This window comes from Lolium perenne, chromosome 6 (genome assembly GCF_019359855.2).
Source record: "Lolium perenne isolate Kyuss_39 chromosome 6, Kyuss_2.0, whole genome shotgun sequence".
Taxonomy (NCBI): Eukaryota; Viridiplantae; Streptophyta; class Magnoliopsida; order Poales; family Poaceae; genus Lolium; species Lolium perenne.
Window position 1 is genome coordinate 263,724,104 of NC_067249.2, and position 14,284 is coordinate 263,738,387.

General features: G+C 45.5%; 1 protein-coding gene across 1 annotated transcript; it reads left to right on the forward strand.

The window, feature by feature from the left end:
* Positions 1 to 231: 231 nt before the first annotated feature.
* On the forward strand, positions 232 to 3,113 carry LOC127305442 (NAC domain-containing protein 92). The gene is made up of 3 exons (XM_051335860.2): positions 232 to 1,173; positions 1,995 to 2,281; positions 2,400 to 3,113. Exons 1-3 carry the CDS (start codon positions 981 to 983, stop codon positions 2,817 to 2,819), a joined length of 900 nt encoding a protein of 299 aa, XP_051191820.1. The 5' UTR covers positions 232 to 980; the 3' UTR covers positions 2,820 to 3,113.
* Positions 3,114 to 14,284: the final 11,171 nt, after the last annotated feature.

Genomic DNA, 14,284 nt, shown 5'->3' on the forward strand with positions numbered 1-14,284 from the left:
GGGAGATCGAGGCCGGCCGAATGGATGGATGAACAGCGCTATATGGAGTATATGATGATGGATTAATAATTAGTCCTGCCCTGGCTGGCTGTTGCTGAATGTGTCTGCGTCGACGGTGGCACATATGTTGCCGCATACATACATAAAATCGAATAATCGAGCCAGTGCACATCAAGTGGGGCTCCGGTTGGGGTTGTTTTCGATCTAGCAAAGCCGTTTCCTTGCGAGGCTGGATCTCTTCCTCCTCCCCACTCTCTTCTCCTCTCCTCTCTAGCCTTTAGCTATACCCTGGTACTGCTACAGCCACCACCTCTAGACATCCATCGGTCGAGTTCGTGCTGCGCAAGCATCGCCGTGAATGCGACGGCCGCGCACGCACGCGTCCTCTCCTCCCCCGCTTCCTCCGCTCCCGCCTCCGTTCCCCCGTGCTCCGGTCCGGTGATGGGACAGCAGCAGCTACAGCGGAGGAGAAAGGTTAATCATGATACAGTAGCGAGTTAATAGTAGCTGCCTCGCCATTGCTCTCGTCCTCTCCGGCCGGCCGCGCGTATCCTCGTCAGCTTCTCCGGCCGACGCACGCACGCAGGCAGAGACGACGTACGATAGAAACTGCCCGGCCTGGTTGCTTGCTCCCCTACACTTCCTCCTCTCCCTAGCTCGGCTAGGCTCTTATTAGCTGCATACAATTATTCCTCCGAGTTCCGGCAGCGCCAAGCTATATATATTTCCTTCCTGCCCACCTCCCAATCCCAGCCTCATACTATCACACACCGCTCAAGCTACAGCAACATAGATATAGATATATGCCCCTGCCCTGCCGGCCTAATTCTTGCTTCCTACTAGCGCGCTAGCTTCATCTCTCTCGACCATCTTCTCTTCTTGGATCTCGCATCTACCTAGCTAGTACGAGCAACAAATTGCAGGGAGAAAGAGAGAGGAGGGAGAAGACATCTACATAGATTATCAGGTGGTGATAGCACATGGGGCTGAGGGACATCGAGATGACGCTGCCGCCGGGGTTCCGGTTCTACCCGAGCGACGAGGAGCTGGTGTGCCACTACCTGCACAACAAGGTGGCCAACCACCGCTTCGCCGGAGGAGCGGCGGCCGCCGCCGCTGGGGGCACCATGGTCGAGGTCGATCTGCACGTCCACGAGCCATGGGAGCTGCCAGGTATGTTGATTAACTCCCAGTTGCTACTTACTGGAGCTCGATCTATCTCTGCTCTCTCGTACGAGTAAGTACATACACTAGTCCCCCTCGTGCAAGCTACTGCTTGCATCTTAATTAATTTAGCTTCATTCCATGGAGGCATGGACACGCAACCGTGTTTTATTGGCTCCGCTCTCGTTATTGGTATACTTATTAATCACTAATTAATCAACATCGCATGGATTACGTTATATACATACGCAGTATATATCTCATCTTCTATTAATTCCTGTTTGTAACCGTGTTGCTTTCTAGCGCAAGTTTCCTTTAAGATTTTCAGTGGGTTACCATTGCAAGCATTATCCTCCTGTAATTAACCTGTAAACAGTGAAATATATGTCCTGAAATGTTTAGCTTCTTGCATATCACATTTCATATCATGATTTTCTTGAGCTGGGTGGGGATTTTTTGGATTAATTTTCATTATCCCTCGTTTTTGTCTTAAAAATATCAAAACTATTGTTTCAAATTGCAGTAGATTTTTCTGCTAATACGAAGGCGTTTTTCACAAGTTCTTTTTTGAGATTGCCGGTTCTCTTGATTTGCTTCCCAACGTTTCGAAATTTCGTAGACATATTGTTTTCCTACGTAAACGGACAAGTGCATGCTTTCTTTTTGCCCCCTCAACTTCTCTCTGCCTTGTCTATTTGTGCATCATGGCCTAACTAATAAGCATATACGTTTGCGTAGACACTTAGAGACTACTGAATAATCAACCTCCACTAGTGAAGCTTCTTTTGCTAATTCCTCCAACCGGACATGATGGTGTTGTATGCGCGCAGATGTGGCGAAGCTGAGCACGAACGAGTGGTACTTCTTCAGCTTCCGCGACCGCAAGTATGCGACGGGGCTGCGCACTAACCGCGCCACCAAGACCGGTTACTGGAAGGCCACCGGAAAGGACCGAGTCATCCGCAACCACAGATCGGCGTCGTCGTCTTCCGGCCGCGCTGCAATTGTCGGCATGCGCAAGACCCTCGTCTTCTACCGCGGCCGCGCCCCCAACGGCACCAAGTCCTGCTGGGTCATGCACGAGTTCCGCATCGAGAACCCCCACTCACCACCGAAGGTACTAATTGCCAATATCTAATCTGCAAATAATCATGTATCACTAAATAATCTCTTGCAGTATTGCACCAATTTCCAACTTTCACAAGGATCGTACCACCTGAATTTTGTTTAAGCAGGAGGACTGGGTGCTATGCAGAGTTTTCTACAAGAAAAAGGCTGACACGGAGTACGCCATGGACAGAGAGCAGGAGATCATCGCTGGCGGCGCTACCGTGAAGGGATATGACTATGGCAGCGCCTCATCGTGCCAAGATCCGGACTACCACTCGCCTCTGGCTCCGTTCCCCTCCCTTGGCGTTGGCGGCCACCATTACCAGCTACCACTGTCTTCGCAGGATCACCACAGGCTCAGCATCGACGCCTTCTCAAGCATGCCGCCGCTGCTGAGCTACGACAGCATCCTCGATTTCAACCAGCAGCTCGATGCCGGAAGTGCAGCCACGGTCTCAAGAGACGGCAGCGGGGATCAGTGCGGCGGGGTGCTGACGATGGACCTAGGGCTGCAGGAGGAGTACAACTACAACAGCCTGATGTAGACGTGAATATGTGATGTGGATCGGTGCTGCACTGCTTCTCCTATTGCGATCCATCCCACGGTAGTGTGTAATTAACAACTTGGTTTTCATTATTCGTTCGTGATCTTGTGCAGATTTAGTTTGGGCATGTAAATGTAGTGTAGAAGTATACAAAACATATATACTATTGCATTGGCTTATATAATTGATCTGGATTGATTAGGATATATGAGAGAGTGACACTGTTGTCATGTACATATGTAATAATGTATGGATCCGTTATTTTTGTTGCGAGAATGAAGCCGATTTGGGACATACACTACAGGAATGGGCTCATACGCCGACGGCCGGCTGCCCTCGGCGCAGCCGGTTTTGGCCGTCGGCGTAGGCTACGCCGAGGGCAGCCCTCGGCATAGCTCCTCGGCGATGACTTCCCTCGGAGGAGCCACTATTGCCATCGGCGTAGCCCGGCCCACGCTACGCCGACGGCAAAACCCTCGGCATACTAATTTAAAAAATTCAAATTTTCTTTTTCAAAAAAAAAATTCAAAAAAAAATTCGAAAAAAAAATCTTTTTTTGCTATGCCGACGGCAAAACCCTCGGCATAGAGTTTTAATTTTTTTCAAATTTTAATTTGTTTTACACCATCTTTTTTCTTTCTTTCTACTTGTTTATCTTTCACCCAATACACTTTTAACTCTAAGTACACTTAATATTAGGTCAAATTACAATCATGGTTAAACTTCCCAGTCGGTCACCCATCCTCACATTACTCCAGCCTCAGCACGCTTAATTTCTTGGTTCCATTCGGATGAGCTTCCATTAAAGAATTGACACCTTGATGATAATAATAGCATATCAACCCTATTAACCCTTGGACCGTGATGTCACACCTTTTTATTTTTGAATTCCAAACAATTACTTAAGTAAACAACAATGAATATATAAGTAATAATAATATTGAATTCAAATAACAATAAAATGATTTTATTTTTTGGTCTGTTTTCTATTTAATATGGAATAATTAATATCTTTAAATCAGAAAATCGAAATTCCACAAATAATATGTCTAAATCGATCAAAAAATGAGACGAATCTAAATATAACATCCATATCATCTTTTGAACCTAAAAATTAGAGAAATACAAATATGACGTCCAGTTTGCCATCTAGCCAAAACGCCCCCCTCCCCCCCCCCCCCCCCGGAGATGCGGAATGGCCGTACCGAGCGCGCTGGTGCACCCGTTCACCATCGCGCTAAACGGAATAAATTTAGCACATAAAGTGATGTGTCTTAGACCTAAAAACATTTTTCCCGGAATTTATTGAGCGACGGAAAGTGTACCCCTAGTTTAAATCTGTAAAGTTTCCAGCGGATTCGGCGGGACACCGCAGGAAGCCGCATGGATTCCTAGATAGATAGCATGCACATATGGCATGTAATAGGTGGTGCGGAGGCGGTCTCCTACCACTACACGGAGGTCTCGCGGAATACTAAAATGCGCCCCATGTAGCTGCTTAAAAAAACCGTTTTGGCACCCCAAAAATGAAAAAACCATCGCCCATGGGTCGGATTGGAAATCCGCTCCCGAGGCATTGTTTCCCATCCTAGGGACCACGCACGTGTCAAATATGGCCTCGTTCTGACAAACTATGCGGTGTCACGGGCCGTTTCCTACTCATTTCCCCTAAAAGCCATAGAACTCCGGACGTGATAGCCCTATTTGTGAAGGGTTTTCCAAAATAATTGCCGTATTCCAATTCCGATTTTTGGAGTGGTTACTAAGACATATAAAATGACACCATGCAGCTCCGCGGGATTTTCTGACTTCATTTAAATTGCCATCTGGCCAAAACGGGCCCCCACGAAGATGCGGTATGGCCGTACCGAGTGCGCTGGTGCACCCGTTCACCATCGTGCTAAACGGAATAAATTTAGCACATAAAGTGATGTGTCTTAGACCTAAAAACATTTTTCCCGGAATTTATTGAGCGACGGAAAGTGTACCCCTAGTTCAAATCCGTAAAGTTTCCAGCTGATTCGGCGGGACACCGCAGGAAGCCGCATGGATTCCTAGATAGCTAGCATACACATATGGCATGTGATAGGTGGTGCGGAGGCGGTCTCCTACCACTACACGGAGGTCTCGCGGAGTACTAAAATGCGCCCCATGTAGCTGCTTCAAAAAAAATAATTGTTTTGGCACCCTGAAAATGAAAAAACCATCGCCCATGGGTCGGATTGGAAATCCGCTCCCGGGGCCTTGCTTCCCATCCCAGGGACCACACACGTGTCAAATATGGCCTCGTTCCGACAAACTATGCGGTGTCACGGGCCGTTTCCTACTCATTTCCCCTAAAAGCCATAGAACTTCGGACGTGATAGCCCTATTTGTGAAGGGTTTTTCAAAATAATTGCCGTATCTCAATTCCGACTTTTGGAGTGGTTACTAGGACACATAAAATGACACCATGCGGCTCCGCGGGATTTTCTGACTTCGTTTAAATTGCCATCTGGCCAAAACGGGTCCCCACGGAGATGCGGTATGGCCGTACCGAGCGCGCTGGTGCACCCGTTCACTATCGCGCTAAACGGAATAAATTTAGCACATAAAGTGATGTGTCTTAGACCTAAAAATATTTTTTCCGGAATTTATTGAGCGACGGAAAGTGTACCCATGGGCATAAAAGTATACGGTGTACCCTGTCCGTTTATTATCAATTTCTTACGTGACACGTGGCAAGAACATGATGATGCTGATCAATAATGGACTTAAGTGCAGCAGCGACATCGTACATTATCCTCAATCTCCGTTCTTTATTGGAGATCTGCTACATTTTTATATTGATCGGGAATATTTAGGGTTAATTATCGTAACTACAAAGTGCACACGACATAGATGAGACACTGACGGCAGTGCGACTGCGACCTATTCCTGCGTCGGTTCATGACTTATATGAGGGTGTGGATACCGACCAGAAGGTTATGGGGTGCCTCTATAAATTCCCTAAGTGCACCTTCATGGAATGGGTTGATGAGCCGCACTTACCGAAGCTTTCTTATGTGTTGTTGGTGATGTGGAGGCTTGCCGAAGCAAAAAAATATCATGGTGTCCAATAAAAAAATTAGCAAAGCATGAAAAAGCAAACATGAAAGGTGAGATCCGGTAAAAAAGATTAATTCGACTTGCTTGCCTGTGGCCAATCTGCTGGTGCCACTTAAGAAAAACCAAGAGTCCCTGGCTAAAAATGTGTGATCTGATTCCTCATGTGGTACATCTTGTACCGAACAATTAATCTAGTATTTAAGATGTATGAGGTAGTTCCTCGTGTATTTTTTATTTATATCAAATAATTAAGCTAATAGTTAAGATGTTTCATGTATTTCTCTTGTGTTGTTTGTTTTCTACCTTATAACTAAGCTAGTAGTTAAAATGTGAGACGTGTTTCCTCTTCTATTGTTTATTTTGTACCTAATAATTAAGCTAGTATTGTGGCCCATGTCAAGTACTAATATGACCAATCGGTTCTCTAGCGGTCCTTTTCCCAACATGCTCAAGTCGCGCTGCTAAATGTTCTGTATCCCTTCTACATGTCATCATTAGTTTTGTTTCGGCTATTAATTCTATTCATTCTTCTATTCTTTTCAGTGAAGGCACGAGGATGGTGGGTAGAACCAACTCACGGAGGTTCGTGGGTTCGCCAGGGATGTATATGCGCATGGGTGCGGGAGAATGGTGGTCCGAACTGCCTCACGGAGGACAACCCATGAGTCATCAGAGAGCTTGTAAGCACTTTGCTTGTGGTCGATGGTTAACAACCATAAGGAGTTTTTTCCTATACAATATTAGTTAGAAACTTAGAATTGCTTATTAACTCAATCAATTGACGATTCACCAGCTTGGCTACCATTGTAACGGGTTCACCCACGAAATGGATCTCATAAAAAGTGGTTTTAATGAAGTTTTATTTTTTAAAGATGGAACTTTAATTAAATAAAGATAATAAACTGAAATGGGGTAAACAAAAATATTTATTATCATTGAATGTGAATAACTTTTGTCCCGTCAAAGGTGCATCAAACATGACAAAAATAATTCCCGACACCTTATCTGTACATGGCATTGAACTTTGTGTCGTCTATTACTTCTTTCATCTAAGGAATAGGCTGTCAAGTCACTCTTTTGAGTTAGAAATTTCCACCTACTGCTTGGCTCGAACGCTTCTATCAAGTCGATTCTCTACCGAGCGTATATTTACGTTGTTCAGCGTACAAGTGCAAAAAAAAATGCCACACGTGACCTTTCCCCAATGTAGTTATTCTTGGCATATTTTAAGTGTCTTCTAAGCACAAGCGCAATAATTAGGCATGTGTCGCAGTTATTATAACCGCTAGGGCCCGCCTGCGCAGCTGTTGTGAATGTGGTGCACATCCTCTGGATTTGCAACTTGCTCAACTTATTTGTGTAACATTTCCGTAAATAAACTCCACTTCATTGTAAGTGTAGTATTATTACTTTAGAAATTAAATTAAGATTTATAATTCTTAATATGTAGCTCTACATTTCTACGGAAATGTGGGTCAATGTTTATGTTGTTTGACCTTTAATAAAAATGTAGATGCCTTGTATTACAAAACCAAGGTAGCTAGTGCCACATCTTGATTTTTGGAACATAGCTATGCATCTCCTTTATAAATCTTACTATGATTATATCCGTTATGCATCTCCTTTATAAATCTTGATTTTCTACATTGCGCTTATGTCTTTGTCTATGTACTGACAAGGTTGTTAAGTTGGACTGCAACAAGGTGGGGAGGGGTTTAGATCCTTCACCTGGGTACCAGGACGAGATCCCCTCGAACCGTTGCATGAAGGTCTTGAAGAAGATACGGGCAGTGGCGGTGCCACCGCACACCCATGGCATTAGGGGAAGCTCGGGCACATCCCTATGACTCTCATTTCTCGTCAGTGCTACGTCCAACTGGACGTGAATGACTTGCACCTGCTTGTCATTAGACTGACGTTCTAGCAGAACTTGAAGAGGTCAAGATCCCACTGCCCCGCAACGTGGCGATGTTTGCCTGCGGATGGTGCAACGAGTGGGTGCAGGTCGCCTAATATGGCGGGCAGATGGGGCTTCGGAAGAATGGTCAGAGATCGTCTACAAGTACGATCTCCAGCACAACGAGACAGTGGAGTTCAATATTCATGCCATTGTCCTGAAGATGACGATCCACAAGTCCAACGGCACCACCGCCAGGAAGTACACCTGGTCTGACCACGGCGAGGTGATAATTGCTCGTTTATCTCTCTATGGTTGTATGTAGTAGTTTAGCAGGCTGAACTAGTGAACTTTTGAATTTGTGCTGGCTTTTGATGATGTGGTCAACCCTTGATATTTCAAGGACATGGGATGCCCCTGATGATGGTAGCTTTTGATCAGGGGTGTTTGTGTGAACCCCTGGTAGTAGACGCATGTGTGTAGCATGTGTATTATATGTGCTACTTGTGTGCTCTAAGTTTAGAGGACAAAGAAACAATAACCAAATAACCAAATAACCAAATACCTTACTTTTCCTCTAGTACCAAGCCAAGGCACCTATGAGGACAAACAAATAATAGGCCGGAACTGCACCAAAAATACATTGTGGCAACCGAATGAAATGTAGAAACATGCGCAGTCTCGGTTTTCATTAAAGCGTCCGGAGCTGACCGGGCAAAACCGAAAAAGAGAAAACCTCATGGGAGCAACCAAACTCACCCTTAATACTTTCCACTCATGCGTGCATTCATCTGCAACTGTTTGTCCATGTATTATCTAGATAGAAATGTATGTACATATTAAAATGTGCCGTATTTAGGGAAAACAGTGATATTTATTTTGGAAAGGAGGTACTTCCCGGGCCCCAAATATTTTTCACAGATTCAATGAATCTAGATGTATTTTGGTCTACATTTTATCCATGTATGCGATAGGTATTAGGTTCGGAGGGAGTAGTATATACCACTCGATCACTGCCCTGCAAGTCGTAACTAAAGAGTACGCAAGTACGTTACACTTGCGTGAATGTCAAATTTTTCCACACGGAAGTTTAACTTTACGCACGAGACTACTATATCAACACAGTACACAGGACAGGTTAGCCTGGCTAACGACGACCCAGTAGTGGATACTAGCTAGCTAGCAAAGCATCCACTGGTACTGCTGCGTATATGCATGTGCCTCCCTGGTTCCCGCTGCCGTGGTGCGTCTGCATGCAAGGGCAAGCCCACCATGCATGAATATCACTCGATAGTGGGCGCATCCACATGCCCAGCCCCTCATCTTTCTCGTCTCTGACCCGACGATCGTGTCCTGTTCCCTTATTGGTCTCTCCTTGCTCTCTGCACCGGCCATACCTACATCGAGCAACATCGATCCATGGACGGTGCCACTAGCGGCTGGCAGCTAGACCTGAGTTAGATCAGCGACCAGATTCTCCCAGTAACTTTTGTAAGGCAAATAAGAGACAAAGATGGTTGACCGGATGCTACCTAGCAGCTACATGCATTAACGTGCGATGTTCGTGACTCATCAGAAACCACACCCTTGTAAATTGTAATTAAATAGATTTAGGGCCATTCATAAGATTTCGGTAGGTTTTGGATCACTGAATTGAAATTTTTCTTCTTCGATTTTTTCATCCGTTGGGTTAGAATGATTTTTTTTCTAAGAGTTTTGTTGCTTTACATTTCATTAAAAAAAGGCCACCCACTCAACGCTCTTGGAAATAAACTTTGTTTTCCTATAGTTCAATCTGACCAAATTTGGTACAGATACAAAATCTTCAGAAATAAAGTGCCGCGTGATATTGTAGTTGTGTGTTTTCCTATGAAGCATGGCTGCCTATGGCTTGGTGATGGGTGCGTCAACCCAATGGCTGTTCCAACTCTCCGCCAGATCCGTCGTGGTCGTCAGAGCAGCCAGCCTCAGGTAGACACCCAGCCACGGGCTTCGGATCTAGCTGTCGAGCGGTTACGGGTATGTTAAAACTCGGTCCTCTACATTTCTTTACATGATTGCCATTGCGATGTTAATGACATCGCTGTTGGAGATATGCCCAAGAGGCAATAATAAAATGGTTATTATTATATCTTTATGTTTGTGATAAATGTTTGCATACCATGCTATAATTGTATTAACTGAAACATTGATACATGTGTGTTATGTAAACAACAAGGAGTCCCTAGTAAGCCTCTTGTATAACTAGCTTGTTGATTAATAGATGATCATGGTTTCGTGATCATGAACATTGGATGTTGTTAATAACAAGGTTATGTCATTCGTGAATGATATAATGGACACACACCCAACTAAGCGTAGCATGAGATCAAGTCATTAAGTTCAACTTGCTATAAGCTTTCGATACATAGTTACCTAGTCCTTCGACCATGAGATCATGTAAATCACTTACACCGGAAGGGTGCTTTGATTACATCAAACGCCACTGCGTAAATGGGTGGTTATAAAGATGGGATTGAGTATTCGGAAAGTGTGAGTTGAGGCATATGGATCAAGAGTGGGATTTGTCCATCCCGATGACGGATAGATACACTCTGGGCCCTCTCGGTGGAATGTCGTCTAATTAGCTTACAAGCATGTGACTAGGTCACAAGAGATGACATACCACGGTACGAGTAAAGAGTACTTGTCGAAAACAAGGTTGAACTAGGTATGGAGATACCGATGATCAAACCTCGGACAAGTAAAGTATCGCGTGACAAAGGGAATCGGTATCGTATGTGAATGGTTCAATCGATCACTAAGTTATCGTTGAATGTGTGGGAGCCATTATGGATCTCCAGGTCCCGCTATTGGTTATTGGTCGGAGAGGAGTCTCGATCATGTCCGCATAGTTCACGAACCGTAGGGTGACGCGCTTAAGGTTCGATGTCGCATCAGTAGATTCGGAATATGAGATGGAGACTAAAGTTTGTTCGAAGTCTCGGATGGGATCCAGGACATCACGAGGAGGTCCAGAATGGTCCGGAGAATAAGATTCATATAAGGGAAGTTGATTTCAAGGTTTCGGAAAAGTTCAAGATTTTGCCGGTGGAAGACCGGGAAGGTTCTAGAAGGTTCCGGAGGGGTCCACCTTGGGGCCCACGACCTAGGGGGCCAACATGGGCCGAGGGGGCCGAGGGGGTGCTGCCTTGCCCTAATGGGCCAGGCGCACCAAGCCCCAAAGGCCCAGGCCGGCCACCCCTTAGGGTTTCCCCAAACCCTAGGGGGGATCAACTTGGGGGGTAAGTTTCCCCCCCTTCCCCCTTTGGGCCACCAGTCAAGGACTTGGAGGAGGGGCCAAGGCAGCCCTGCCCGCACCCCCCCCCCCCCTATATAAAGAGGGGAGGGGGCAGAGGGCGCAGCCCTCCTTCACCCCTGAACCCTGGCCGCCCCCCTCTCTCCTCAATTCTGCTCCGGCTTAGGCGAAGCCCTGCAGGAATTCTCCTCCACCACCACCACCACGCCGTCGTGCTGCTGGGATTCTGAGGAGATCTACCACACCTCCGCTTTCCGCTGAAACGGGGAGAGGACGGGCTTCATCGACACCGTACGCACGACCGAGTACGAAAGTGTTACCGGATTGCAGCACATGACGATCGACTACGTCAACAACGAGATCTAATCTAGTAAGCTTTGGAATCTTCGAGGGTTAGTCTCACATCCATCTCGTTACTTCGATCTTGGTAGATTAGATCTTGCTTCTTCCTAGATTGGATCTTGGTTTTTGTTCATGTTCACGGTAGAAAATTTTTGTTTTCCATGCAACGAACCCATCAATCACGACAACACAACGTAGGTGGAGATGGCAGCAAGGGAACAGGAGGCCCAGCAGCGGCAGGCGCAACTGGAGCAGCAGCTTAGGGAGTACCAGCAGATGCAGCAGCAACAGACGATGAGCTGGATGATGAGCCAAGCCGCTCTATCTCCACAGGGGAGTCAGCTTGCTACTCCTCCTTTCGCCTTCTCGTGGGTAAGTGGTTAACTTAATATCTCCATCATATTTTCTCTTGTCTTATTGTCTAATCTTGACATCAGATGCAGCCGTCGCCGCAGATGATGCTGAACATGCAGCAGCAGATGATGCCGAACATGCCGCTCATTGATACGTCTCAAACGTATCTATAATTTTTGATGCTCCATGCTTGTTTTACACCAATTTTACTATGTTTTACTTACACTTCGTTGCACTTTTACATGATTTCCGGCACTAACCTATTAACAAGATGCCACAGTGCCAGTTCCCTGTTTTCTGCTGTTTTTGCTTTCAGAAAAGTTGTACAGGAAACAATCTCGGAATTGGACGGGACAAAAGCCGAAGTCAATATTTCTCCGTAACGAAGACTGAGTCCAGAGGGGAGTCGAAGGGGGGCAGCAGGGCGGCCACGCCAGCCCTAGGCGCGGCCTGACCTTCGCCCGCGCCTAGGGGTGGTTTGGGCCACCCTGGCCTCCACTGACATCGCCCTTCCGCCTATTTATTCACAATCTCGGGAAAACCCCAGACACCCGAGCCTCCATCCACGAAAAGTTCCGTCGCGGCCGCCATCGCCGAACCCATCTCTGGGGGTTCTGAAGCTCTTCCCGGCAAACTGCCGGAGGGGGAGATCGTCACCGGAGGCATCTACATCGCCATGCCCGCCTCCAAAGTGATGCGTGAGTAGTTCATCCCTGGACTATGGGTCCATAGCAGTAGCTAGATGGTTGTCTTCTCCACCTTATGCTTCATGTATCGATCTTGTGAGCTGCCCTACATGATCAAGATCATCTTTATGTAATCCTATATGTTTGGTTTGCTGGGATCCGATGAATGTTGAATACTTTGTTGAGATTGATTATATATTCATGTCATATGTTATTTGTGATCTTGCATGCTCTCCGTTGCTAGTAGAAACTCTGGCCAAGTGGACACTTGTGACTCCAAGAGGGGTTATTTATGATCGATAGTAGGTTCATGCCTCTAGTTTCCTTGGAGAGTGACTTTATAACTTCTAAGGTTGTAGATGTGATGTTGCTACTAGGGAGAAAACAACAATGTTTTATCCAAAGGTAATTCTATTGTTTACATTACACACAATGCTTAATGCAATTATCTGTTGCTTGTAACTTAATACTGGAAGGGGTGTGGATGCTAACTGGAAGGTGGATTTTTAGTCATAGACGCAGTTGGATTACGGTCTATGTATTATGTTGTAATGCCCAATATCAAATCTCATAGTAATCATCTTGTCATGTATTGATCGATATTTTATCAATTGCCCAGCTGTAATTTGTTCACCCAACATGATATTTCTTCATGGAGAGACACCTCTAGTGAACTGTGGACCCCGGTCCTATTTCCTTTACTGATAAATTCAACTGCAATCCTGTTCTGTTTACTTTCTGCAAACATCTCCTTCCATTCGATACGTCTAATCCTTTGTGTTAAACCGGTGAGATTGACAACCTCACTGTAAGTTGGGGCAAAGTATTTTGGTTGTGTTGTGTGCAGGTTCTACGTTATTGCTGACGCCGGTAGTGCACCCTGCCACTAGTCAGCCAGCAACACCTTCAGAAGTCACGCATTTCTCCTACTGGTCGATTAAACCTTGGTTTCTTACTGAGGGAAAACTTGCTGCTGTGCTCATCATACCTTCCTTTTGGGGTTCCCCAACGTCGTGTCCGCATACGCCGAGTACACGCCATCACTCATCCAGGCACCGCCCACTCAGAGCCCGGTGACACCTTTCACCGTCAATAACACGAACATCATCCGGAACCTGATCCCAGGTGAGTTCTCCTACACTTGTGCCCAACGCGCTTCTAGGTTGTAGAATGCCATGACACTTGTGCCCAAACTTTATTTTTAGCCATGTCATGCCACTTGTAAACTTTCAACTTGAAAATTTAGCCATTCCATGCCACCATGTTCAATTCCATGTCAATATGCAAATTTTAGCCATCACTTGTTGAAAATGTAGCCATGCCATTAGACTTGTAGAAATTGTACCAAAATCATGACTTTTCTTTTCATGCCATTAGATTTGAAAATGTAGCCATGCCATGCTAATACTTGTTGAAAATGCATCTCATGTCATGCTTTTCCTTTTCACCTTGTAGGAGAAGGACAAAGCAATGGAGAAGGTGCCATGGGAAGCAATGGAGGAGGAGAAGGTTGATGGCATGAGATGATGGACAAGGCCCTTTGGACTATGCACTTGTCGTCGTTAGATTCTATGAACCATATGGATTCTATGTTGTAATGGACTTGTATGGACTCTATATGCACTTGTATTCACTTGTATGGACTCTATGCACTTTATATGTCGTCGTTTGACTCTATGCACTTGTTATATGTTGTTGAAGTGCTACATATATTGTTGTTATGGATATATATCATATATATTGAATTATATGCAGGGAATAATGAAAAACAGCAAAAACAGAAAATTAGAGGTGCCTTTGC